The 27,859-nt window shown below is 40.3% G+C and overlaps 2 protein-coding genes across 9 annotated transcripts in view; one reads left to right on the top strand and one right to left on the bottom strand.

Moving 5' to 3' along the window:
- LOC102940173 (mitochondria localized glutamic acid rich protein) overlaps positions 1-14,675 on the top strand; it is a 46,366-nt gene extending 31,691 nt beyond the window's left edge. The window contains exons 5-7 of one of the 5 annotated variants that reach the window (XM_037897225.2): positions 446-580; positions 1,359-1,407; positions 13,594-14,675. In XM_037897225.2, coding sequence (XP_037753153.1) covers positions 446-580; positions 1,359-1,405 — 182 coding nt within the window. In that variant the 3' untranslated portion in view covers positions 1,406-1,407; positions 13,594-14,675. Of the gene's footprint in view, positions 1-445; positions 605-1,358; positions 1,408-2,649; positions 4,335-13,593 lie in introns of those variants that run through there. The other 4 variants (XM_043545671.1, XM_037897224.2, XM_027826195.3 and 1 more) reach the window with 4 other exon arrangements.
- LOC114020368 lies at positions 4,144-27,827 on the bottom strand. 4 transcript variants are annotated; one of them, XM_027826197.3, is made up of 5 exons: positions 27,673-27,827; positions 27,114-27,163; positions 26,676-26,725; positions 22,514-22,643; positions 4,144-4,337 (listed from the first exon to the last, which is right to left on the bottom strand). In XM_027826197.3, the coding sequence occupies exons 1-4, from the start codon at positions 27,825-27,827 to the stop codon at positions 22,590-22,592; spliced, it is 309 nt and encodes a 102-aa protein (XP_027681998.2). In that variant the 3' UTR covers positions 4,144-4,337; positions 22,514-22,589. The 4 variants fall into 4 exon arrangements, 1 of the variants encoding a protein (XP_027681998.2); XR_005225130.1 differs by lacking the exon at positions 26,676-26,725 and having other exon boundaries at positions 27,673-27,802; XR_005225131.1 differs by lacking the exon at positions 27,114-27,163 and having other exon boundaries at positions 27,673-27,794.
- Between the last annotated feature and the right edge of the window lie 32 nt (positions 27,828-27,859).

Genomic DNA, 27,859 nt, shown 5'->3' with positions numbered 1-27,859 from the left:
AATCCCCAAACAGTAGATTATCCAGTCCCACCCAGTTTGCACTGAAGCTTCTTCACCCAAATTAAGTATCAGCATTGTGCAATGTGGGTTAGAAAAAATTGAAATTAAAATATAAAAATGACCCATCAGGAGACACTTTCTCAAAAGTACACACGTCAGGCTACAAAAATATTATAAATAATTAGCAAAATAGTTAATCAATGTTTATATTTCTCTGCCCTAAGGGTAGGCGGATTCAACAAAAAACAGTGGATAGTATCTTAAATTCCAGTCCTGCAAACACTTATGAACATGCTTAAACTTTAAGCACTTGAATAGTCTTATCTACTTCAACAGCTTATGCTTAAAATTAGAACCATGCTTACTGAATTGGGGCTCAAATAGGGCTTCATTTATACTGGCAAATGGAGAAAAAAGAAAAGACAATTATCTCTCTAATTCACAGAAGTTGTGGGTGAAGGCTTGGATGCTGCAGCACCTTCTGCTCATGAGGACAATGTAGACAGTATTCAAGAAGGAACAGCCTCAGCAGCTCAAGAGATGCCTGACACATCCTCAAGGAACCAGGAGGCTGTTGAGGGTGAGTCTGGGCAGGATTCAGAAGGTGCAGAGTATTGTCTAATCTAAAATGTTTTATTTTAAAAATAAAGTCATGGCTGTTTACTTTGGGTTAGCTGCACTGTTGTCTAGAAAAATTAAGCGGAGCCATATATATGCTAACGAATATACCATACATTTTAAAATGTCTTTTGTAGGTCAATTTAATTTTTAAATCATCACCACAGATTGAAAATAGCTTTTATTAAGCTCTGGCTAATAAGTTAAACCCCCAGAGCTTTTTGGGGGTAGCATACTGCAATTGCCTCATGACAGGTAGCAAAATTATTTGATGGAAAAGTTACTGCCTAAAGAAAACTTCGACTTTTGTCACATGCCGTGATAAAGAATTTTTAGCCTAACTGAATTTGAAAGGAGGAATCTTCTGACATGAAGCTGATGAAAAGACCAATATGTTAAAGGGGTATTTTATTATTGTTTATAAGCAATGTAATGTTTAATACAGTCATGGTACCTTTATTTTCTCATTTATCTTAAACAGTAATATGATATAACTAAACGAGAAGAAATGGGTCATGGTTGAGCAGTCTAGAGGGGTAAATACATCTTCCATTAAAATTAGAAACAAAATAAAGTTAATGACCAGTATGTGTCCAAATCCCCTAGATGTCTTTGAAAATTTGAACCCATGAACCCAAAGTACCTCTCTTATTTCTAAAACAGGGTTTGCTTTATTCTGTAGCTACACTGTTAAACCACTGAACAGAAATATTTCCAACTGTTTGTATTTTGTCTTCCAGCTTCTTCGGCAACAACGGGATCTCAAGAAATTCTTAAGGATTCTTAAAGGTATATTGAACATTCAAGCATGCCATTTTCATTTTAACCTCCAACTTCTAAGTTTCCTCAGCTATTTGCAATTAGGCCATGTTGAAACTTTGCATATAGATATTGATTGTGAATTCACATTCCATCCCCCATAAAAGAAAATGGTAAAAAATAACTTAGTTGAAGTGTCTTGAATAGCTCAAGAATCACAGTGGTTCTATTGACATCTTATTGGAGCCAGAGGAAGCATAGCTTTATTACACTATCAATGGTCTCATAATTTTTTTATCTATTTATTTAGCAAGTTTTAACAGATTTATAAATCATTGCTATGTATATGTCAGTGACAAAATGATATTTATTACAACAGTGAGTTTTTGTTTAGAGAAACACTGTGCAGTAATTTAATCCATCAAATCTCCATTTAACATGGTGCTACCCTGTTATCGAATATGCATCATTACACTCCCCAGGAGATATTGCTTCTAGTGATTTTTATTAAAATGAGTGAAACTTCTGATTACACATTTATCTGATTCAGCTCCCACTGACTTTCATGGGAGTTCGATCAAGCTCGTAGGAGCTGGTGGAATCCTAATTTCGTTCAAGATAATGAGTTCTTTAGATGTTGATTTAAATGGGAACAGATATCAAACCCCTGGATTATTACCTTATCAAACTGAGCTCCTCTCTTGTTATAAACACAATCAGGGCAAATATGTTCCTTTTAAGTACAGTCATTGACGAGGATCAATTTTTAGGACTCTTCAACTTGCCTTTAATACAACTCCTGAGTTTGTCTGATATCTTTCTCAGACCCAGTTCAGCAAGGTTACTGAAGCACATACCTAACTTTAATAATGTGAGTAGTTCTGTTGGAGACAATGGAACTACTCATGTAGTTTGAAGAGACAAGGTGGGTGAGGGAATATCTTTAATTGGATCAACTGCTGTTGGTGAGAGGGACAAGCTTTCGAGCCACACAGAGCTCTTCTTCACTGCATACAACATGTGGTTTAAATTTAGGTGTGTGCTTCCGTACCTTGCTGAATTGGCTTTCCAGAAGAAAGTGTTACCATGCCATGTGATTTTATATATACCTAAAGGAGCATGTAAGATAGTGAAATGAATCTGCAGAAAAAACTGTCCAGTGCAAGATCTTTTCCATAAGGGTTTGTAAGAAAAATGTAAGTGATCATAAATAGAAAAACTCTCAGCTTAGGATTCAACCCTTCCCAAAGTCATTTTCTGTCTCCCTACTAGTTTCTCAAGCAACCTTCTTCTAGCACTTCCCTAGTGGACCTGTGAAAGAAGAGGGTGAAGTTGAATAGAAATGAACTAACTGTTCACCAGGGATCTGTCACTGTGTGTGTGTGTACAAAATGTTAAATAGATTTCTCTCCTCTATCTGTTTGCTAATTTGCTCAGTCCATTACATGGCACTATGTAATATCACTCAATACCTGTCACCATCTTGTGATTAAAAGGGCAAATATTGTTTTGTATTGTACTAATAGAAAGGCCATATGTTCTGGTTTTTCATCTGATATGTCCCGAAAACCATTTCTGGATCATCTGAAATGTCCTGTATTTTTCCTTTCATTGATCCAAACATTTTTTAATAACTACACAATGTTTGTTCAAGATATATTGCTGTTCCAAATAGAAATTGCTCTGTACTTACCAGGAATAAAATGGTGCAGTGGAACAGATATTCTGTTTGATGCACATGTTGGAAGTGCAGAAAAAATCTGAATGAGTGTTGACACAGGCAAAGCCGTTCTATTGTTCAAAGTGGACACAGTGTGTCATGACAAATTCATTGAGAATACGAACCTACTGGAATTTATCCTGCAAGCCGAGAAATGTGAACATATTGTTGAATCATAAGGCAACAGCAGTAACACTAGTATAGATTAAAAAAGGAAATGTATTTTTGGTTTTTACATGAAGATTTTGCAATCCTAACTACTTGTTCCCATAAAGGTGTCCCAGGTTTTGATTTTGAAAACATAGTCACCTTAATGAATGTAGAGGTAGTAACAGTATTATTTCATTTGTTAAGGAATAATAAACGCACACAACTGTAAATGATCCATGTTTGAACTAACTGCAAATTTAAAGAAAAAATTATTCTGAGCAGTAAGGGAGAGTCTGTGCATGTGGTTGTTACCAACTAGAATGTGGCTGCAAATATTACTCGTTAAAATGTGCTTCTACTCCAAAAAGCAACTTTTACAAAATAGCATCATGGGGTTCCAAATGACTCCATATATAATCCTGTTTAGTTTACAAATAAAAGGATGTATTTTTCTAACTGCCAGTGCTGCAAACACAGTATGAAATCTGAAAGGCAAGCTGGGTTTTTCTGTCCCACGCATCACTAGCAATAAAGATTCTCCACTCAAGACATAGTTAACAAGATGGTAAGCTTTTTATTTTATTTGATGAAGTCATTAGCTATGGCTCTGAATAGACACTGAAAGATGTAACTTTTACAGTTACTTTTCAAAGTAGAGCCATGCTTCAATATATGCCTGTTGGGTGAGAGTTTGGCCCCAAGGTAAAATCATTCAGGTGTGGAAGAGGCTTATATGAGGCCTGTTTTTTAAACAAAGTTTGGGGTTTGGAATACAGAGGCCTCATCCTGCATGTTGTCTTGGCAAACACATTATTACAAACCTTTTAAACCTTTTATTAAAGATTCTGGGGAGGCTTGGGGAGGGGGAAAGAAAAACACTTCAAGCCTTCGAAATGTAAAGTATTAAGTAAGGCTTTAATTTTAAGAACATCCCCTGTTCCTTTTCCACTTAGCTGGAGACAGTCTTTAGAAGGAAAAATCCCCTGTGTTTGACCATCTTAGATGGTAATAACTATCTTTTTGGGGAAACGAGAAGAAGCCATTGAGATGGGCTGGAGTTGCTGTTGTTGTTAAAGTCCAATCCTGTTTCCTAGAAGAAAAAACAAGACAAACACACTTAAAAGGAGGAGGGCAAAGAACTGCAAAGATAGCCAATGTGACTTCTGTCTCTGATGTTGACTCTCACATGCAATCTCACTGCTGGAAAAACACAGGCACAGCACAGGGGTCTTATCAGCCACTCAGAGACCTGGCAAATTTGTACCAGCTTTGGGCTGTTTAGGGCATTGCATGTAGCAGCCTCTTTCTGGTCACAGGGTTTCAACAGTGTTGCACAATATACAGGCTTGACTGACTAAGCCAAACTCGTATTGGATAGAAGGAAAAAGGAGAGGGATAGGAAAGAGAAGAAATATGGTAGGGAAGGAAAAGAACACATGCGGGAGGTGTGTGTGTGCATGAGACAAAGTCTCACATTCCAAGTGGTATTCAGGACTTAGTCAGAGCCAGTGAAGGTGGCAATGTCATCTGGTTCCCTCTCCCTGGTCTGGTCAGGACATCGTTCAGGATTAGGATGAAGAAGGTCAAGGGTCCAGGATGCAGTGGGGATGGCAGCCATCATGGTGGAGTTTGCTTCATCCTTTCTCCTCTTTGTCAGCCAGTTTTGCAGGAGTCAGTTTTCCCTGCAAAGTTTCTGAGGACCCTAAAAGGGAGTGATGTGTGGAATAGCTCCTCTCCCTCATTATTTTGTTAACCAGTTAGGCCTAATGTCTGACTTATCAGTTTTGGGTCATTGATTTCCAGTATCACACTGTTCTGGTTTTTGTTATGGGGTATGATTTTAACACAGTGCTTGAGTTTTATCAGTAGGCCTTTTTGTTTGGACTAATTCAGCCTTTGTCTCTTTTCTACACCTTTTCCCATCACATTTATTATTATAAGTTATTGTGACAGTTTATGAACTTTCACTTTTCGCAATTGACCTCACAATCAGGGTTAATTTGTAGGCCCAATTATCACAACAGGCCCTTCACTCTGCTTAAGCCTTGTGGGTTGGATGGATCCATGCAGGACACCATTGGTGGAGAGGCTCTGGGGCAAGGCATGCATCCACGACCCCTCACACTGCAGAGGGAAATCTGTGTTGTCTTCCAATAGGATGATGCCAAAGAGGGTGTAATGGAGAAGAGCCTGTGGCTCCACACTCAGTGGTTCCAGTGGCCCAAAACTGCCTTGAGAGGTGGGGAAGAAGGGCAAGCACAGTGATGGGGTGGTGTTGCAGCACCACGGCCTATCTGGGGTCTGAGACTGAATCAGTCTCCCTAACCCTGTATAGGTCCTGGCACAAAGTCCCAATTACTTTAGCTTTGACAAGGGAAATGGTGCACCTCTCTCTTTTGGCCTTCACCAAGTGTCTCTCTCAAGTTAGTTGATGGTCCAACAAAAAGGGTATCATAATATCTGCTTTATCTAGCTTTGCAGAAGCACATTATAGAGACACAGCAGAACAGTAGCTTCACAACTGATTTTAGGTGTTAGAATCCACAAAGTTATTTTTTTAAAATAAAAATCTGGGGGGAGCGGTGTTGGGGGTAGTTACACTGGTCACTGACTGGCATCACTGCACTGGGCTACTGCATAAGGCCCCCATCCAGCAAACACTTACATATATGTCTAATTTTACCCCATCAATAGTCCCATTGAAGACAGTAGGACTACTTAAATGCTTAATGTTGTGTGTATTGCAGGATCTGGGCTTAAGTGGCATGCCCATAGCGTGCATCAAAATACATAAATGTCTTATCAACTTAAACATTCCTTGAAGGTCTGGCAGTTATAATTGTACTAATGGTCAAAGTATTTGTAAACCAGCATGTAAGAGATCTATAGTATACAAATACTACTGCTGGATAAAATCCTCCCTATCAGATGATCTAAAACAGGGTTGACAGGAAGCGGTGGCTTGTAAATTCTGAAAACATATATGATGATTTGATTTAACACAATGCATACTGAATACCTGACTCTAGGCGTTGTTTACAACTTAATGACTATTATATAATATTTATATGTGTTTTTAACTAATTAATAAGATATTGTTATAAAATGAAAGCTCAGTTATTAATGCATGGAGTTCATTTTTGACAGGAATTTTTAATATGTGCTTTCATATAAGTCTGAAATAACTTTGCTAGATTTATCCATCCTTTCAGAATCCAGTACTATTGCTAAAACTAATTGTTTGCTTTTCAAACATAAGAACATAGTCTGACCCAGTAGGGCCATTCTTAAGGTCCATCTAGCCCAGTATCCTGTCTTCCGACAGTGGCCAGTGCCAAGTGCCCCAGAGGGAATGAACAGAACAGGTAATCATCAAGTGATCCATCCCCTGTTGCTCATTCACAGCTTCTGGCAAACAGGCTAGGGACACCCTTTATGCCCATCCTGGCAAATAGCCATCGATGGACCTATCCTCCATGAATTTATCTAGTTCTTTTTTGAACCCTGTTATGGTCTTGGTCTTCACAACATCCTCTGGCAAGGAGTTCTATAGGTTGACAGTGTTGTGTGAAGAAATACTTCCTTTTATTTGTTCTAAACCTGCTGCCTATTAATTTCATTTGGTGACCCCTAGTTCTTGTGTTATGAGAAGTAGTAAACAACACTTCCTTATCTACTTCCTCTACACCAGTCATGATTTTATAGACCTCAATCATATCTCGCCTTAGCTGTCTCTTTTCCAAGCTGAAAAGTTCCAGTCTTATTAATCTCTCCTCATACAGAAGCCGTTCCATACCCCTAATCATTTTTGTTGACCTTTTCTGAACTTTTTCCAATTCCAATATATCATTTTTGAGATGGGGTGACCAGATCTGCACATAGTAATCAAGATGTGGGTGTACCATGGATTTATATAGAGACAACATGATATTTTCTGTCCTATTATCCGTCCCTTTCTTAATTATTCCCAGCATTTTGATCGCTTTTTTGACTGCTTCTGCACATTGAGTGGATGTTTTCAGAGAACTATCCACAATGACTCCAAGATCTCTTTCTTGAGTGGTAACAGCTAATTTAGACCTCATCATTTTATATGTATAGTTGGGATTATGCTTTCCAATGTGCATTACTTTGCATTTATCAACATTAAATTTCATCTGCCATTTTGTTGCCCAGTCACCCAGTTTTGAGAGATCCTTTTGTAGCTTTTCGCAGTCTGCCTGGGTCTTGACTATCTTTAGTAATTTTGTATCATCTGCAAATTTTGCCACCTCACTGTTTATCCTTTTTCCAGATCATTTATGAATATGTTGAATAGGACTGGTCCCAGAACAGACCCCTGGGGGACACCACTATTTACCTCTCTCCATTCTGAAAACTGACCATTTATACCTACCCTTTGTTTCCTATCTTTTAACCAGTTACCAATCCATGAGAGCACCTTCCCTCTTATCCTGTGGCAGCTTACTTTGCGTAAGAGCCTTTGGTGTGGGACTTTGTCAAAGGTTTTCTGAAAATCTAAGTACACTATATCCACTGGGTCCCCTTGGTCCACATGCTTGTTGACCGCCTCAAAGAATTCTAGTAAATTGGTCAGGCATGATTTCCCTTTACTAAAACCATGTTGACTCTTCCTCAACAAATTATGTTCATCTATATGTCTGACAATATTATTCTTTATTATAGTTTCAACCAGTTTTCCCAGTACTGAAATCAGGCTTACAGGCCTGTAATTGCCGGGGTCACCTCTGGAGCCCTTTTTAAAAATTGGTGTTACATTAGCTATGCTCCCTCCAGTCATCTGGTACAGAAGCTGATCTAAATGATTGGTTACAGACTACAGTTAGTAGTTCTGCAATTTCACATTTGAGTTCCTTCAGAACTCTTGGGTGAATACCATCTGGTTCTGGTGACTTATTGCTGTTTAATTTATCAATTTGTTCTAAAACCTCCTCTAATGATACCTCAATCTGGGACAGTTCCTCAGATCTGTCACCTAAAAAGAATGGCTCAGGTTTGGGAATCTCCCTCACAGTCTCAGCCATGAAGACTGATGGAAGGAATTCATTTAGTTTCTCTGCAATGGCTTTATCGTCCTTGAGTGCTCCTTTAGTACAGTGGTCTCCAAACTTTTTTGATCGCGCACCCCTATCAGTAAAAAATGTTTGAGCATGCACCCCCAATATATGTATATTTATTTATGTATAAATTATATACCTGTACTACTGTACTAATATATTATGTACATTATAAAACATACACAAAAATAGAAATTAAAAAAGGATGAGAGATTAAATAAACAATATTTTAAAATATTTTTTTATTTTATTTATTAACGGTACAAAAAACCTTTTTGCTCTCACTAAAAAAATATTATTAATATTTTTAGTGAGAGCAGTGTGATTGAATATGCTTCATTATTTTTGAAAATCTTGGTTTAACACTTTGTGATACAACGATTCGAAGGTCTGGTTCTAAATTCAGTTTATTTCGCACCTTGGTTGTAATGGCTGAAAAGATGCCTCACAAAGATACGTAGATCCAAATGGAAGAAGTGTATCGTTTGCTGCGCTTACTAAATCATGATACTCATTTTTCAATCCCATCCACCAATTATGCAAAGGTTTTTGTTGAAATTTGGCTAGTAAATTTCCATCTTCCCTGATGTCAATCAGTTGTTCTTGCAAACTAGTTGGAAGGTGTTGCATTTTTATATTTTTAACAAATGGGTTCAAAACCCACTGAACCTTTCATTTGGAAGATTTTTAAACAGGTTAGAAAATTCTGTTTCCAAGTTTTTTAAGTGTGCAGATATGATAGGTTTTTATAGGTGACACACTTACATTGTTTTCGGCAACAAAATCACATAACGATGGAAACATTTCCAAACATCTGTTTTCAAAATTCTTTCTCCATAGCACGAGTTTCTTTCGAAAAGCAGTTACTTTCTCACTCATTGTTAAAACGTCCCCTTCACCTTGAAGGGACAGATTAAGTGTGTTTATTTTTTCGATAATATCTGCTAGGTAGCACATTACTGACAGCCACTTGTCATCACAGAAAAGGTCAGCAAATTTGGAACACTTGTCTTTTTCTAAAAGAAAAATGCGTAACTCATCTTTAAGTTCGACAACTCTTTTAAGCACTTTGCCACGAGTTAACCAGCAAATGTCTGTGTGTGGTACAAATGTTTTCAAGGTCACTCCCCATCTCATTACAAAGTATTGTAAAGATTCTAGTATTTAAAGGTCTTGTTTTTATAAAATTAACCACATGGATGACATCCTATAGCACTTTGTGCACTTCTGGCTCCAACTTCTTTCCTGCAATAGCTTGCCTATGAACGATGCAGTGAATGAATTTCACGTGTGGTGCTATCTCTGTAACCTTACCCCGGAATCCTTTCTTTATCCCAGTCAAAGTAGCCGCTCCATCAGTGGTTACACTTACAGTTTTTTCATAAAACATTGTTTTTTATTAAAGAAGTAATTTACTGTTGAGAATAGATCTTCTCTGGTACATCTTTCCTTTAATGGCTCACAAAAAAGTAGTTCTTCATGTGTTTCATTATTGAAACAGAATCGAGCAAATACCATAAGCTGAGACATGTTAGAAACATCTGTACTTTCATCCAACTGTATAGCAAACCTCCCACACTGCGTAATTTGTTCTAATACTTGTTTCTTCAAATCTTCAGCAATGTTTTCTATGCGTCTTCCAACAGTATTTGCTGACAAAGGAAAGCATTTTAGTTTGTCGCCATATTGTTTTCTGTGTATTATTTCATCCATTTTTACCGCGGCAGGAAGAACAAGTGTTTCCCCAATGGTTTGTGGCTTTTTGTCTTTTGCTATTCAGTAAGAAACCTCAAAAGAGGCTTCTAAACATTTATCGTTAAGTTTAGTGAAATTTTGTAAAGTACTGGATTGAGTATCGCATGACTTTAAACATCGCTGAAAAAATGGTAGAGGTTTGTCTTCATGTTCTGGAGGCTTAGTTTTTAAATGTCTTGCTAATCGTGAGGGCTTCATCCTATCATTAGCTAATATCTCAAGGCACAATACACACTTAGGGCGAGGTTCATAGTTAATGATAGTGGATGTAAATCCATATTTCAAATAGTCGTCTTGATAATTTCAAATTTTTTTGGCCGACTTCTTGTCAGATCTGATTAGATCGTCATTGTTTTCACCTCGTAATGTGGCTGACGAAGAGCTTGTACTAGGAGTAGGAGAACTGTCAGCTCTGCCATTTTCTTGTTGTTTGCTTGTGCTCGCATTATTAGTATTATCTTCAATCCGCGGTTTCTTTGCAGGAATCTTTTTAAGCCACTTGTCCATTTTGTGAGGGTTAGTTTAAGTTAAAACTAAATAATATAATCCGTAAATCCACTTAACCGGGCACATGTAAACTGCAATACGTCGCAATACGCTGAAAGCCAGTGAACGAGTGAGGGCGCCACTGTCAACACCTCCGGTTGTGGAACTCCCACTCTTCCCTCAGGATACCTCGCAGGGCCGTCTCCAGGCACCAGCATAGGAAGCATGTGCCTGGGGCGGCACACTGTAAGGGGCGGCATTCCAGCCAATCTTAGGGTGGCGCCCCTTTGGCTGCCCCCCCTTTTTTTCTCCAGTGGTGCCCCTCCTGCCGCACCGCCCTTTTTCTCTGGCGGCGCTCCTCCTGTCGTGCCCCCCAATGGATCGTCTTGCGCACCCCACTGTGGGGACTGCTGCTTTAGCACCTCGATCGTCCCGTCGCCCCACCGGTTGTTTAGCAAGCTTCCTGCTTCTGATGTACTTAAAAAAAATTTGCTATTACTTTTTGAGTCTTTAGCTAACTGTTCTTCAGATTCTTTTTTGGCCCTCCTAATTGTATTTTTACACTTCATTTGTCAGTGTTTATGGTCCTTCCTATTTTCCTCACTAGGATTTAACTTCCATTTTATAAAGAATGCCTTTTTGCCTCTCACTGCTTCTTTTACTTTGTTGTTTAGCCACGGTGGCTCCTTTTTGGTTCTCTTACTATGTTTTTTAATTTGGGGTACACATTTAAGTTGAGCCTCTATTATGGTGTCTTTAAAAACTTTCCACACAGCTTGCAGAAATTTCACTTTTGGCACTATACTCTTTAATTTCTGTTTAACTAACCTTCTCATTTTTGTGTAGTTCTCCATTCTGAAATTAAATGCTACAATGTTGGGCTGCTGTGGTGTTTTTCCTGCCACAGTGATATTAAATTTAAGAATATTATGGTCACTATTACCAAGAGGTCCAGCTATATTCACCTCTTGGACCAGATCCTGTGCTCCACTTAGGGCTAAATCAAGAATTGCCTCTCCTCTGGGGGGTTCCAGGACCAGCTGCTCCAAGAAGCAGTCATTTAAGGTGTCAAGAAACTTTATCTCTGCATCCTGTCCTGAGGTGACATGTACCCAGTCAATATGGGGATAACTGAAATCTCCCATTATTAATTACTATTATTATTATTGAGTTTTCTATTTTAATAGCCTCTCTAATCACCCCGAGCATTTCACAGTCACTCTCACCATCCTGGTCAGGTGGTCGGTAATTTATGTCTACTGCTATATTCTTATTAGAGTATGGAATTTCTATCCATAGAGATTCTATGGTACAATTTGATTCATTTAAAATTTTTACTTAATTTGATTCTACGCTTTCTTTCACATATAATACCACTCCCCCACCAGCACAACCTGTTCTGTCCTTCCGTTATATTTGGTACCCTGGTATTACTGTATCCCATTGATTATCCTCATTTCACCAAGTTTCTGTAATATCTATTATATTAATATCCTCATTTAATATGGGGCACTCTAGTTCACCCATTTTATTATTTAGACTTCTAGCATTGGTATATAAGCACTATAAAACTTATCTCCTTTTGATTGTCTGCCATTACATGATGTAATTGAATGGGACTCTTTTTTTATTTGTCTATTTCTGATCAGACCCTGCCTGTATTTTATCATTTTCCATCCTCTCGTCCTCACTAGGACATAGAGATTCTCTCTTAATAGATCCTCCCCTAAGGGATGTCTGAACCATGTGCTCCTCCACACCTGTCGACTTTCCCCCAGCCTTTAGTTTAAAAATTGTTCTACGACCTTTTTAATGTTAAGTACCATCAATCTGGTTCCATTTTGGTTTAGGTGGAGCCCATCCGTACACCAAACTGTACACCTGTTCTCTGCAAATCTTTAGTGTAGCTAGCTCCTGGTTGATACATGAGGTCCCAAGATTTCTTTAGTTATTGCTTAGTCAGTTAGCTTGCACAAGCTAACTCATGTTGATAAATGCAAAGTAATGTACACTGAAAAATATAATCCCAACTATACATACAAAATTATGGGATCTAAATTAGATGCTACCACTCAAGAAAGAGATCTTAGAGTCATTGTGGATAGTTCTCTAAACACATCCACTCAATGTGCGGCAGCAGTCAAAGAAGCTAACAACGTTAGGAACCATTAGGAAAGATAGATAATAAGACAGCAAATATCATAATGCCACTATATAAATCCATGGTACGCCCACACTTGAATTCTGCATGCAGTTCTGGTTGCCCCAGCTGCAAAAATATATATTAGAATTGGGAAAAGTACAGAAAAGGGCAACAAAAATATTAGGGGTATGGAACAACTTCCATATGAGGAGAGATTAAAAAGACTAGGACTTTTCAGTTTGGAAAAAAGATGACTAAGGGGGCATATGATAGAGGTATATAAAGTCATGACTGGTGTGGAGAAAGTGAATAAGGACGTGTTATTTACTCCTTCACATAACACAAGAACCCGGGGTCATCCGATGAATTAATAGACAGCAGGTTTTAAAACAAACATAAGGAAGTATTTCTTCACACAATGCACAGTCAACCTATGGAACTCATAGCCAGGGGATGTTGTGAAGGCCAAAACTATAACTGAGTTCAAAAAAGAATTAGACGAGTTCATGACGGAAAGGTCCATCAATGGTTATTAGCCAAGATGGTCAGGATGCAACTCCATGCTCTGTGTGTCCCTAGCCTTTGACTGCCAGAAGCTGAGAGTGGATGACAGGGTATGGATCACTCAATAATTGCCCTGTTCTGTTTGTTCCCTCTGAAGCACCTGGCACAGGCCACTGTCAGAAGACAGGATACTGGGCCAGATGGACCACTGGTCTGACACACTATGGCTGTTCTTATGTTCTTAAGCCAGTTTAATTAAACATACAGTGGTACTTCTAATAGCTGCACAGTAAGTGATGGTGCATCAGGTTTATTACCACTAAACATAAGTTACTCTTCTCTCTCTAAAACGTCAGTGTATTTTTTTTCTCTTTTCCCAGTGAGCAACAGTGACGCCTGTGAAGAGTTTCACAGAAATATGTATGACAATCAACCAGCTGATGTTCTGAAACCTAATGTTCTTCTTTGGAGATGTAAAAACAAATCTTGCAGGTTGTTGCACCTAAAACTGCTTGTTCGGGCTAGCATTTGATATTTTGATCAGTATTCATTCCTTACAACAGATAACCTAACATGGTATAGTTTGTCCGAGAGCAATAGGCTTTTGCAGTGGATATGCTTCTTTCTGAATCAGAGACACAGCATACAGTAATATAGGTCAAGGTACCACATAGTACACACTAAATCTATTTACCAAGAAAAACAGTAGATTTAATGACAGGTTTCAGAGTAGCAGCCGTGTTAGTCTGTATCCGCAAAAAGAAAAGGAGGACTTGTGGCACCTCAGAGACTAACAAATTTATTTGAGCATAAGCTTTCGTGAGCGACAGCTCACTTCATCGGATGCATTCAGTGGAAAATACAGTGGGGAGATTTATATACACACAGAACATGAAACAATGGGTTTTACCATACACACTGTAAGGAGAGTGATCAGGTAAGGTGAGTTATTACCAGCAGGAGAGCGGGGGTGGCGGGGGGAACCTTTTGTAGTAATAATCAAAAAATTAATGTAGTGTAGTCTACATGTGGAATTCTTCCTTCTGATTACGTACAAATGTATGCTCCCTCCCCGACATCCTGCAGCAAGTTATCATAGAATATCAGGGTTTGAAGGGACCTCAGGAGGTCATCTAGTCCAACCCCCTGCTCAAAGCAGGACCAATCCCCAATTTTTGCCCCACATCCCTAAATGGCCCCCTCAAGGATTGAACTTACAACGCAGGGTTTAGGAGGCCAATGCTCAAACCACTGAGTTATCACTCCCCCCCCGCCCCCAATATAATGATGTCAAGAGGAATATATGGCCTCAGTCTCTGCACCCTGTATAATGCAGTGGCAGAATGAGGCTTCTGAACTTCAATAATCTATACCCCAAACTTTCACTTTAAAACAGTGCTATTCTGATTAGAAACAAATACTATTGTGGGAAGACGTGTTTTGAATAAAAGTCTTAATCTGATATTTCTGTGGCTGTGATCTGTACTCTAACTTACTTCAAATGTTAAACATGCTGTACCTATTTTTAAACATTACATTGACGGTGTCCTCTTATCCTTTTCATTCATTCCCAATTTAAAAAAGACTTTATACTTTTATTTTTCAGGAAGTGCTGACTGTACTTCTCAAAAAGTGGGTGTTGGAGAATGCTCAGTTGCTTTCTGAAGCTGCTCTTTCACAAGAGTGAGAAGTCTGTCAGCCTTCAAGAAGAAAGGTCCTTAGAAGCAGGGCTCAATCCAGGACTTGTTTAGGGTTTCCAGAGACTTTTTAACCAAACTAAAGAATCTAATCACTCCAGTGCAAATTGTACAGCTGCTTCTTGTCATAGCTCTTTTTTTGAAAATATGTCCACAGTGCTTCTGCAACCTATGTGACAAGAAATCCAGGGTTGTACTGTAAAGTCTTGCTGTGACTACATGTTAGCACAACATACAGTACTGCCTACCAAAACACCTGGATAGCTATGGATTTTACGTGTGATGGTATTTCATAGTATGTAGAGTGGTGCTCTATATAGAATAGCAAACTACAACAAGTAAAGCACTTAAAAGAAGTTTCAGAATGTAAAGATAAAATGTATTTTTGTATATGATCACACCACTCTCTATAACAGCAAGAATAATAATTAGTGCTTATAATCTGAAGGTGGCAAAGTGCTTTACAAAGGATGGTAAATATAATTATCCCTGTTTTGTAGATTAGGAAAACAGAGACTGAGGTGGCTGAAGTGACTGAGGTGGTCAAAGTCACACAACAGCTTAATGGTAGAGCAGGGAGTAGAACACAGGTTTACCAATTCCTGTCCAGGTCCTCGTTGGTTTTGGATCATGTTGCCTCCAGATAAGATCCATACCTATTCTGAGTATGTGGAGGGTTCTCATTAGTGTAGTATTTAGGCATCAAGCGAAGCCAGTTAAGGGCTTCTCTTAGCATATAGGTAGTTCTGGTTGCATGAGATTAGTTTTGGTGGTAAGTATTACAGAACACATTTAGAGAAGAAGGAAGGGCTTTCCCCCCTCCAACAGAAGGCAGTGCTTTCATGAAAATGGTAATACCTGAGACTGAACAAATCTGAAAGGTGCAAAAAAGTTCTATTATGTCTGTAAACAGAGCAGTTCACAAAATCCTGTGATGCTCCCACAGCTGACTTTGGGAGTTTAGCATGACCTGTCTGGGCCCCCCTAATACACATAACTGAGCCATTTTAAAGAAAATGGTTCGTCTACTGTCAGAGAAGTGGGGCCCATACGCTTGTACTGGGGGCCTTGGCTAGCTGTCAGCATCTAATATTTTTATCAAGGGACAAATCTCCAAATAAGACAAGGGTCTGATGGCTACTAGACCCTCACTAAGCAGAGAGCTGTGAGTATTCTGGTGGATTTATGTCCTGTATCCCCCGCTCTCCAATCTTCTACCTGTTAATAGAATCTAAAGTGGCTAGCATTATTAATATATTAATACACAAAACTTCATTGGGAAGCAGGGTTGCTATACACACAAAAGGCAGGAAATTAAAAGATAAGCTACTTAACAGAACATACCCTCTACTCCTCCACCCACAAGCACTCACTTTAAGTATCATTACAACTGTCATACACCACAAACCATGCGCAGCAGCTATAACACTGTTCCATTTTCACATTTCTGCACACATCCCTACCAGCTTATTTTCCCACAACACAAGTAGTTGTGGATGTTTGATGTAGTAGGTGATTACATTAAGAGAAGGTAGTTTGATGAAGGATTGCGTACAGACGGGCAGCTGAAGGGGGTAATTGAAGGCTGGCATCTCTAGGGGGCAGAATAATGGTTGCTGTCAAGTGGCTTAACTTTTCATGACCTCGATTTTGTGGGTTTGAATCAGTTGTGCTGTGTATGGAGTAGCTGCCACGGTTATGTAAGGATGTGGGAGTGAGTCCAGAACCCTAAGGTTTTAGAACACAGACATCTGGAAGGCAGAGGGCAGACAGCCTGGCAGTCTGATGCCTATAGCTGGCTCAGATGGCTGTTAAGTTAGTTTTATTTAAATTTTCCCTAACTATTAAGCTCTTTATGTCTTAATAAGAACAACACACCAGATACCTGACGCTCAGTATGCTGTGTATTAATTTCCAAGGTTTTTTCTGTGGTTAATGGGGTGGGCAGTGGATGAGCAGAGAGGAGTGGGCCTGCGGGGCTACAAATGAAGTAGGAAAATATTTTATCTGGCATTAGCTCTGCCTGAACCCTCCCATACCAGCAGTTGTGCACACAAACCCTTTTCTGCTGTAGGACAAAAATCTGACAGAAAAGTCAGCTCCTCCCGGAGATAGTTTTAAGTGTGTCTGGACTCTTGACCCCATTGGTCAGGGTTGCATGTGCCTGTTCCCCCTCACTCAAGCAGGTTTTTATGTCTCCCCTCACATCACTCAATAAGGTTTGGTTGTGCTTGCCCCCACTGCTGCCCCACCATCAGTCAGGATAGCATGGGCCCACCCCTAAACTCTCCTGTAATTAATCAGGCTTTTGTATGCCCCCACACCAATCGATCAATCAGTCAATCATGTTTTGTCTGCGTTCACTCCTTCCCAAATAACCAATCAGCTTTCTGTGTTCCTGCCCTACCCCATTAACCAAGCAGGGTTGTGTGAACGCCCCTTTCTGCCCTCCACTCCTCAGAATAATCAGGCTTCCATGCCCCACCATCAATCAATCAATATTGTGCACATCCTCCCCCCACACCCTCACTGCCACAATCAATTGTGTTATCGTGTACTTGCACTCCATCGATCATGCTTGCATGCACAGTACATATGAACTTTCAGTTACAATGTTAGTAGCAGCTAAAAATGACCCTAAATCCCACATTCGGTTAAAAAATTTTCTCTGTTGCCCCGGTTCTCTGCAGGATCCACCTCTACCAAGTTTTTGTGTGGATAAACTATAAGTAGAACTGCCAAGGAGATCTTGAGTCAGAGCCCAAATTTCAAACCCTTACCATTAAAAATATAAGAAACAAAACAAAAACGACATAGAAAATTCAAAGAGAAAAAACACTAACCCAGTCTTAAATTTCACATTAACTGGTGATACACTTTTGGAGAAAAAACAGGAATTTATGCCCTATTTTTGAACATTACCCTAACTATGGAGTCTCCATAATCAGGCATTTCCACAATTCTAACAAATACATGAGATATTCTGTACACATCTGTGCATTTGGCTGTGTCAAGAAAGGAGGAACTAGGCCTTGAAAAATGATGGATTATGAGAATTTGGAGTTCTATAAAATTTCCTTACTTATACATGTGCAGATTACCATGGTGATGTGCTGTTGGTTGAATCATTAATATCTGGTGTCTATACTGGCTGAGCTGCTGTGTAAGAGATGACTTCCATTGGTATGTCTTGATACATCAGTTACCAAAACCCCACAAACATAATTAACAATGAGATTTTGGAGAAACCTCAACTAAAGTGAAAGTTAATGTCAGAATCATTTAATGGTTGTCTTTGACCTCTCTATCAAAACAGTGCACTATTATTAATACCACAGTAATGCATCAAGGTTTCCCCCACCTATTTTTAAAAACACTTATAGGTGGAGCTAGTAGTACTGCCTATTATTAAGGTTATCTTTCTCATTGGAAGTGTTGGGTGTGCCTTCACTGTAGGGTTAACCTGGACTCCCGCCTGGGCTTTAGCCCTGAGTCCCTGACTATTCACATATAAAAACTTTTTACTTGGGTTTGGAGGTGCTTTGAACGCGAGCTAACTTACCCAGCTGAGGGTATAGACTAGAGCCTGGGTTCTGCTTGAACTTAGGCTGTAACCTATGTAGTTTGCAGTATGGATGCAGGCTGTAAACCAGTTATTTAACATGGGTACTGACAGTCTTCCAATGCCTTCCCACAATTCTCTTGGGCCATATTTTCCTGCCCTTCTACCTACTCCCTTCTTCTGCACTGGAAGTCACCTATCAGTTTATGTACACCAGTTTAGTATTTAAACCCACATTCCAAGTGTCTAGAAGTACTTCAGTTTACTGAGTTAACAGGCTAAAAGTCCTTCTTCACAGGGGGAAGGCAAGCACAGACAAGTTCTCCCACAACAACTGTGAAACAATTCATAGAGTGGTGCAGCTTAGTGCAGCGCTAAGAACCATGGGATATGCCCCCAGAAGTCCTAGCCTGGGTTAGGGCAGTGCCAGTAGGGATGTGACTACACAGGCAGGACAGGTGGCTTAGCAGTGTGGACACTCAGACCCAGGCTTTGCTAAGCCAGGTTCCCTGACTGCCCAGACCTGAGTTAACTCTGGGTTTGTACTGCCATAGCACCTACAAGCCCCAGTCATAGACCAGGACCTCATTGTGGTAGGCACTGTACAAACAGCAAACAAAAAGACAGACACTGCTGCAGAAAGCTTACAGTCTTTCTATGTAATACTCTGAGGCCCTGTTTTCAGTGGCTTTATATCTTTGCCAAACTGTAACCATTTGGGTTGGAACTTTCTGTTCCAGTTGTCTGCCTCCGGCTGATTATTTTTATTTATTTTTGGAAAATTTCAGCCAAAACAGTTCAACTGTTTCTGAGAGTGAGGTCAGGGGAAAACATGCTGTTTTGTCCATGTAAATAAACTCTGGTAAACTTTTATTTGAAAATCTCTAGCACCTCCATTGCTTGGAGCAAAGATCTGAAATTTGGCAGGGGGTGGCTTTTGTGTGACAGACATGCCTTTGGCAGCCCCTGTCAAAACCCACCCAAATTTGGCCAAGTTATAAGCCTTTAAAAAATCATAGTTTGCACATGCTCCGTAGAGTCTCAGGCACCAATCCACAAAGTTACTTAGGCAGCTAAATCTTGGTCCCAATCTTAGGCTCCACTGTGATCCGGGTGCTCCAGGTGCCTAAGTTTTCGGGGTAAATGTTCCTTAGGCATCTGTGTTTCTGCCACTGGGAGCATGCGCTGCTGCCTCACCCTAGGCATCTGGATGCCTATTTCCTGCCTAAGTCCCAAAGTGATCCACAAACTGGGGGGAAATAGGCGTTCACTCACTCGTCCATCTCCAGGCAGCAGCTGATCAGGTACGTGTGCTCAGCAGTGGCAGTGGTGTCTTCCTATAACTTTTAGCTCAGTAGTTAGAGCACTCACCTTGGATGTGGGAGACCAAGGTTCAATTGCCCCCTCTGGCTGATGGGGGAGAAAGCATCTGAACAGGAGTCTCCCACCACTCAGGAGTGCTCTCACTATGGTGCTATGGGCTATTCTGATATGGGTCTCTCTCAATCTCTCCTGTGTAAGCTGCTCCACTGTGGATAAATAATGAAAGAGTGATTGGAGTAGGGGGCACTGGACCTTGGTCTCTCACCTCCTAGGTGCCTCTGTCTCTCTTGGCCCATTACTATTTAAGTATTTAGAGACAATGGAACAGCATTCCCCCTGTCATTGGCATCTCCCATTGACTAATTTAGATGACTTGCTGGCTTTTGTTGATCATATTCTAAGGTGCTTATCTCTCCCCATTCATTGTATAGGGAGCCAAGGTGCCTAATTCAGGTTTTGTGGATCACAATGTTGTTCCTGTGATTTTCTAGGTGTCTAACAATTAAGCATTGTGACACTGAGCATTGCAACGCCTCTGTCCCTTTATGGATCCAGACCTTAGATTTTAGCAACTAAATTCTCTGAAGATTCCATCTGCGCTGGGCATGCTCCACCATAGGGCTGAGCAGAACCTTCCCTGCAATAAAGCCCTGGATGCTATGGGCTGATTGGATCCAGATTCAGATCCTGGCATGGGCACCTAAACTGAGAGTAGGGAGCCTGTCTCTCCTGTGTTTGAAATGACCCAGGCAGCATGGAGGAGAAACATGGAGAGGGGACAAGAGTTTAGGGGAGGGAGTAGATTGGAATAAGGAGCCTGGCCAGATCTGGCAGCTTTCTAGAGCATGGCAACATGGCTAATAGGAAGCACAGAATCTGCTGCCCTGAATCTCATCCAGCATCTTTCCCCCTAACAAAGAATGGATGGGATTGCCTTTGCGGCTCATCAATGCTACTGTTTAACTGGAAGGGTTAGTGTTTAGTAACTTAAAACACTCTCTGAAAGGGGCAGAGTGCATTTCCTTGCTTTATTCTGAGTTCTGTGGTGGTCAAGTGAGAATCAAATTTAGATCTCATGCATGTCAATAGAAAAGACATTCAGCTAGGGTACAATGGCATGATTAGCAGATTTACAAGCAATAATGAGCTAGTACTTTGTACTGGGATTTGTATGAAATTATTTTCTCTTAACCATCACTTTTCCAATACCAACAGAATCAAACAGTGTATTGTAACTCTGTCTACTCTTTATGTTCAGGCATATATCAGCATCATTTTATTATTCCTTAAGGATCAATATAACATGAACACCAAGAATTGATCCATTTTGTGCCTATAAAAGGGGCTGCGGGCAGCAATTAGAATGAGGTCATCAAAGATCTAATCCTTAAAATAGCCAAAAATATTAAAAAATAGCTGGGGGCATATTTTGGTGTTGGTTAATGCATTAGCTTTTCATCTCCTCAAAGTTAAAGTCAGGTCATCAGCCCAAATAAGTTTGGTGGTCTTATCTGGCCTTGATTTTTGTATGTCTTAAACACATCACTCATTGCAGTCTGGTGAGTGCCCTAATCACTAGGTTATAGGATATTCTGATGTGGGGCTCCCTCAATCTCTGTTGAAGTGGTCCACTTAAATTAAACAATGGACTATCTAAACATTAATTGGGCTAAAGAAAGCATTTGAATAACTATCTAGCTTGGTGGTTAGGGCACCCATTTGAGAGGTAGATGATCCCTGTTCCAATCCCTTCTTCCCCCTCAGGAAGAGGGGGTACTTGGACCGGGAGTCTCCCACATCCTGGGTAAGTACCTTGTCCACTAAGGATTACAAGGGAGTTCCTTCCTCCCCACTGCACCTGCTATTGTATAAGCTCACCTGAGAGGCCCAATCCCGTAGGCAGCCTCTGAGCAAGCCTAGTGGATTGCGCCCCCCCACCCACACGTGACTTGGGCAGCTGCACACCTATCTTTCCCAGTTTGTGTGGCAGGAGATAGGCATCTGGGCATCTAGAGTGAGACTGCAGTGCACATGCACAGAGGCAAAAACTTAGACATCAAGCAAATTTAGGCACCTACAGGGATAGGCAGCAGCCAGGAGGGAGTTTTGTGGATTATAGTGGGGCCAAAAACAGGACTTAGGTGTCTAAGTACCTTTGTGGATCCTATTCCTTGTGACTCCCTATTCCTGGGTCCCTACCATGCCCCCCCCTTCTCCTCCACCATTTTAATTTCTTTTATTTTTACTTGTCAACATTTTTAACATTGGGATGGTGAGGAGAGCTGATCTGGAGTATTATTATGCCAGAAACTGTTAATGGATCCCATGAACCAGTTCCTTGATCTACAGACACTTACAGATGTCGATGAAACTGCTTGGTCTGCTAACCCGACACAAGGAGCTGGTCCTATTTTCCCCATCTGTTTTTTTACCAAATTCAATAGGATTCTGCCCATTAATGCCTAGAACATTCCCTGAAATTTTGTAGTTGATCGGATTTAGTGTTCTAAAGTTACCATGTTACACACAGACAAACAGAAAAATATCATCAAGTTGCATGTAGGACTTTGCTGTGCTTGGCCAACTAATTATATTCTGCTGGACATAAACCCAAGTTATCAGCTTCATGTACAGATTAAGTGTTCCTAAATATCTCAAAGGGTTGGTAGTGTACTGGTGATTAGCTTTCCCCACTCCAAATGCCTATGGCCTCCTTACCTCATGATTATGATATAAACATGAACCCAGATCTCCCACCAAGGAAAGTACTGTATATTGCCACTGCTTCATTGGCTCAGCTCAGTAGGTGGTATGAGTTGTAATTTGTCTCAGCAAAAATTTTGCAGTTCTGCAAACGAGTAAACAAAAGGAAACGACATAGGAATAAATTGGAGAGACCAAGTGGAAAAGGAGAAAGCCCAAATACTTGTCAAGTATGCAATATATAGCCAGCAAAGATTACTCCAAAAAAGGGCATTTTCTGAAGGATTGTTATTACATTAAAAGAAAGGGACATACAGGCTTGCAATGATTTCACGGCTTTTTCCACAATAGAATTTTCTCGTGGAGCTTTTCTTCCTATGTCTAGTGCTCTTGTAGTTTTCAACTTCTAAAACACTTCAGCCTCTTTCCACTCCCTATAGTTTTTAGTAGCATTATCTCTGTTTAGGCTAAATGAAGACAACAAACCATTGGCTTCGTGTGTACTGACACTATCAAACAGAAGAGGGCACTAAATCAAAGGCATCAAGGTTGCTGAAAAGTACCACAGAGGATCCTTCCAGTACACAGAAAACCTGAAGCTGAACAATGCAGACAAAAATGAATAATTTATGGTTTTTACTGGAGAAAACTGGCTTGATTTTGAAGCTTAACTGCAGTTTGAAGGAAATGCAAATTATATTGTTTCTTTTCATTCTACAGTTGTAGAAGGCAATTATCTTCAATGCATCATCAGTGGGGTTCTAACTGTATATCCTTGTCTACACAATTAGCATCTCAATTATCTTTTAAAACATCATAAACAAATACACTGCACAATAATACAAGCGCTGGAAACTCTCTTATGATTTCTAACAGAAAACTGGAATCTATGTCCCAAAAATTTCTGAACTATTTTCCTGAATTCTTTACCGATTGCTATTATAATCTTTCTCTTTAAGACTGATCATAAAATTGAAAACTGATGTGGTCAGATTTTTAAAGTTACACACACACAACTGTGTATATGCATTTGATTGTGCTTAATTTATTCATTAAAATATTCAGTGTAAGTCTCCTGATCACGTATATGGAAGTGCACCCCTAGTTGAAGGACTAGCAGGCTAGTTGCAGATGCTAAGACCTAATTTTCCTGAGACAGTGTGTATATTTTATGAACAACTGTTAACTAAGTATATGCCTCAATAGTGGCGATTTCATGTAAATTGGCTGCATTACAGATGGGGCTGGTATCACCATCTAACATTAAAGTTGTTCCACACTGCTAGTTGTAAGATCGTGCTGTCTGTTGCTTATATCTTTGCCAAACTTTATCTGTGTGGGTTAAACTTTTCCATGCAAAGTTTCTGCCTCAGGAGGACAATATTATATTTTAATTTCAGCCAAAATGATTCAGCTGTTTCCAAGAACAAGGTGGGGGATGTTGTTTTGTCCTGTTAAAAGAAAACTGGCAACTTTTTTCTTTTTAAATAGTTCTAGTGCTACCAGGCTTTAGAGCAGGGACTTGACATTTGGCAGGGGCTGCGGGAACGCTTTGTGTCAGGGATGTGCCTTTTGCCATCCCTGTGAAAATCCACCCAAATTTGGCCAAGTTAAAAGCCTTTGAAAAAAATTATAATTCACAGTAGAGACTTAAGCCCAGATCCTTAAAAGTATTTAGGCACCTAACTCCCATTGAAATAAATATGAGGTAGGCATCTAGATATCACTGGGGATCTGGACCTTAGATTTTAGCAGCCAGATTCCCCAAAGATGCTGTCCATGCTGGGCATGCTGCTGCCTGGAACTAAGCAGGACTTTCCCTGCAGTTGTAGCTCTCAGCAGCTGCAGGTCCGTGCATCTGAACTGAGAACAAGGAGCCTGTCTCTCCTGTGCTCCCAAAAACCATCCCCCTCTCATGCCTAAGCAGTGTGGAGGAGGAAACTGCAGGACTGGAATGTAGAGAGTCCAAGAGCTGGGACTGTGGGAGGTTAGTGATGATATGAGTTAGGGAAAAGGAGCGTGAGTGGTAGCAACTGGGACTGGAGGTTGGTAGGAATGAGGGAAACTGGAACTGGTAGCTGAAGTGGGGGGAGACTGGGACTGGCTAGGTAAAGAGACTGGGAGCTGGGAGTAGAGACTGGGACTGGGAGCCAGTCTGGCTGGCTGGGTAAGGAGGCTGGAACTGAGAACCAGTGGGGTGGAGGAAGTAGTTATGGGGAAGAGACAGATCTGACAAGGAGTCAGGGTATGGGGAGAAAACTGGGACTGACCGGCAACAAGACTGGGACAAAGAGCCAGGGGAGGGAGATTGGGAGAGGGAGCTACTGGGGTAGGGTGACTGGATGCCAGGGTTGGGGAGAAAGACGGATCAGATGAGGAGCTGAAAAGGAGAAGTGGGACTGTCTGGGCAAGGAGCTGAAGGTGAAAGGGACTGCGAATGGCTAGGCAAAAGGACCAGGAATCTGCAAAGGGAGACTAGGATTGTAGGGCAAGGAGACTGAGACTGGGATGAACACACTGAGCAGTGTAGATTGGGACTGGCTAGGTGGGGAGAATAGGATTAGGACAAGGAGCCAGGGAGGGGAAGGGACTAGTGGAAAACATAGTATGTGATCATGTAATTAAAGACTGTATCATAATGCAAACATAGAAGGAGGCTGAATTAAGGTTGCACAGGCAATCTTAATAAAGTTCTTTTAACACAGTTTTGTGTGTGTAATCTGTACATAAATTTCTATTCTATTCAAGGTCTTAAATCACAGCCAACACTGTGGCATTTTAGCCTGGCTAAAGCTTAATATTTGCAAACAGAGGGTTCAGTTTGGAGCACACAGCTGTTTTATACCAGTGTAACTCATTGACATCAGTGGAGTTACTCCTGATACACACTAGTATGAAAGCAAAATCAGGCCAAGAATTGACATGCCACATCACTGAGGGGATGATAAATGTATTATACATTTGGATTATTTTAACAATCGTGTGGTTTTTTTTATTTGTAGAAAAGTTGAATGGACATTTCAACACTGTCACTACATGTTATCTGTTAAGCCATTTTTAACATAACTTTTTTCAAAAGGAACTCTTATTACATGAGTATGTGTTTGTGTTTACATTGTGTGTCTCCCTTCATTTTCAGAAATAAGCATACATTAGTTCTATATTTATTAATTTTTTTATATTTTTTCAGCCGATTCAGAGAGTTTTTTGACAATATAAAAATGTTGACAGAGAAGATTTTGAAAGTATATAGCCTTATGTGGTAATTTCTTTTCATATGTCATTTCACTCATTCTTTAAGACGTTTTCAAGTTTCTTTTCAAACTTTGGTCCTTAAAGTTAAGCACCTAAATACATATTTAGGTACTTAAATGAAAGTGGCCTGGTTTTCAGAAGTGCCAAGCTGCTGGTGCAGAGGCATGCGGTGGATCCTGAGGAACCTTCCGGCTTGGAGATAGTCCTACCTTTCCTTTGGATGAGGGGAATCCCCATTTCCTTGCCAGGATGACATGAGGGAGATCTCTGCGAGGGAATCACCACAAGGGTCTGAATGCAATAATTTTGTAATGTCTTACTACTCCACTAAGATCTCATTTTTTCCCTTGGTTATAACATTGGAAATTATCCAGGGTAAAGTCTGATCAACGTGCACCACAGCAGAAATGGAAAACTAACCACCAACTCAAGTTCTGTGAACTTGCTTTGAGAGGAAGAGGGGAGAGAAGAGAAAGTTGGGAATTTTTCAATATAAGCTGTTGACCAACAAAACAACAAATCTCATTATTTTAGGTTGAATGCTAATCAAACTTGATAGAACCAAACGTGATTGTTATGTCATCTTATTGCAAACTGCCTAAGCGCCAATCCTACAAACATATGGAGGTGTTTAACTTTCCTAGTGCAAGTAGTCACTATTTGATTCAGCAATGTTTACAGAAACTGTCACTGAAAGTGTTCTTTTTATGATTTTCATTGTCACAAGCATGAATAGTAAGTGGACTGTTAATGTACAGCCTCTATTTTGCAAGCGACAGCTGCTCTTGCAATGAAGAATCATTGTTTTATTGCAGCAGAAATCAGTTTCTATAAATGTGTGGGTACCCAAACATCAGAGCTTTAAACCCCATACAAGTCTTTCAGATTTTTTTTCTTTTTACACTGATATCATTAAATTTACCAGTACATCTCCATTTCCATTAATATGACATTGTTTTGTATAGATGCCTTCTGTAACAAAGAAACAACAACACATGTTATAATATCACACATTACCAGAACAAAACATGTTTACTGATTTTTTTTTTCAAAAATAGTTGGAAGGAAAAGCCAAAGTACTTCTTCAGCAAGACAATTTATATTTATGATAGGTACTTACTGAAATTTAAACATTTTTTTTTACTTCTGAAAAAGGAGGGCTATTAATTTAAGAGAGAAAATATATGACTAGAAACATTACCCAATATAAATAAAACCGAATAACTATGGAAATACAGAAAGAAAAAAATCCACAGCAAGATCTAATTTGAAAGTCACTTGAAAGTGAGACACTTTATTATGTTTTAACTGATACATCTGGTTAATGTAGATTATAAAATTATCAGAACAGAAATCATACCAAATTCTGGGTAATCTTCAGGGGAAATCATGGACATCAATACACAGGCACTATCAATTAATCATAGCAATGAGGAAACCGCTCAAGCATACAACGGACACTGAATATTTGTATTCTAGTTTTTTTCCGTCAATCTAGATTCCTTCTGTTCCAGTAATGACAATCCAAATCCAATAAAATCATTTTATTATTCTTATATTCTCCCTCCTTTGCTCCTCCTTCCCTTAACCTACATCTGCTCACCCATCTCTGCATCCCATCGATCTCCTCCATCACCCCATCCTCCAAAATCTGCCTCACTGTCCCCCCCACTCCCGTTCTCTCCTCTGCCACCCCCTCGGATCCCCGATCTGTTTCTCTCTCTCTCCCCCAGACCCCAGGTTTTTGCTCCATCACCAAAAGCTGCTCCAGCCTCCTCCGTCCCCCAACTCGATCTGTTCCTCCTCTCCTTCCGATCCACTTCTGCTCCCTAAACACCTACCCCGACCTCTTCCTTCATCCTTCCGCCCCCCTATTTCCTCCTTTGTCTCCTGATCCGTTCCTCTCCCCAGCCACTCACCCATCTGGCCGGACTCTGGTGAGCTGCCGGGTGCTCGCTGCTCCAGCCCGCTCCTGCCCGGCTCGCTGCGGGCCAGGGACAGGAGCCCGAGAGAGGCACAGAGTGAGGGCAGCAGCCTCACGTCGCCAGTGGGCATGTGCGGAGGCTGTGCGCATGCCCGCTGGGGCCCCGTCCGGCGTGCGAGCAT

This window comes from Chelonia mydas, chromosome 4, assembly GCF_015237465.2.
Source record: "Chelonia mydas isolate rCheMyd1 chromosome 4, rCheMyd1.pri.v2, whole genome shotgun sequence".
NCBI classification, from domain to species: Eukaryota; Metazoa; Chordata; order Testudines; family Cheloniidae; genus Chelonia; species Chelonia mydas.
The sequence above is the reverse complement of the archived record's forward strand: the minus strand, read 5'-3'. Positions and strand labels throughout refer to the sequence as shown.

Bases quoted from the DNA above. Each gene is read 5' to 3' on its own strand.
- LOC114020368 (XM_027826197.3), bottom strand. From the start codon at position 27,827: ATGCGCACAGCCTCCGCACATGCCCACTGGCGACGTGAGGCTGCTGCC. The intron at 27,164-27,672 runs GTGAGTGGCTGG...ATTAATTGATAG, and splicing joins ACCAGAGTCCGGCCAGATGG to TGCCTGTGTATTGATGTCCA. The intron at 22,644-26,675 runs GTAAATTTAATG...ACTCGTTTGCAG, and splicing joins ATGGAAATGGAGATGTACTG to AACTGCAAAATTTTTGCTGA.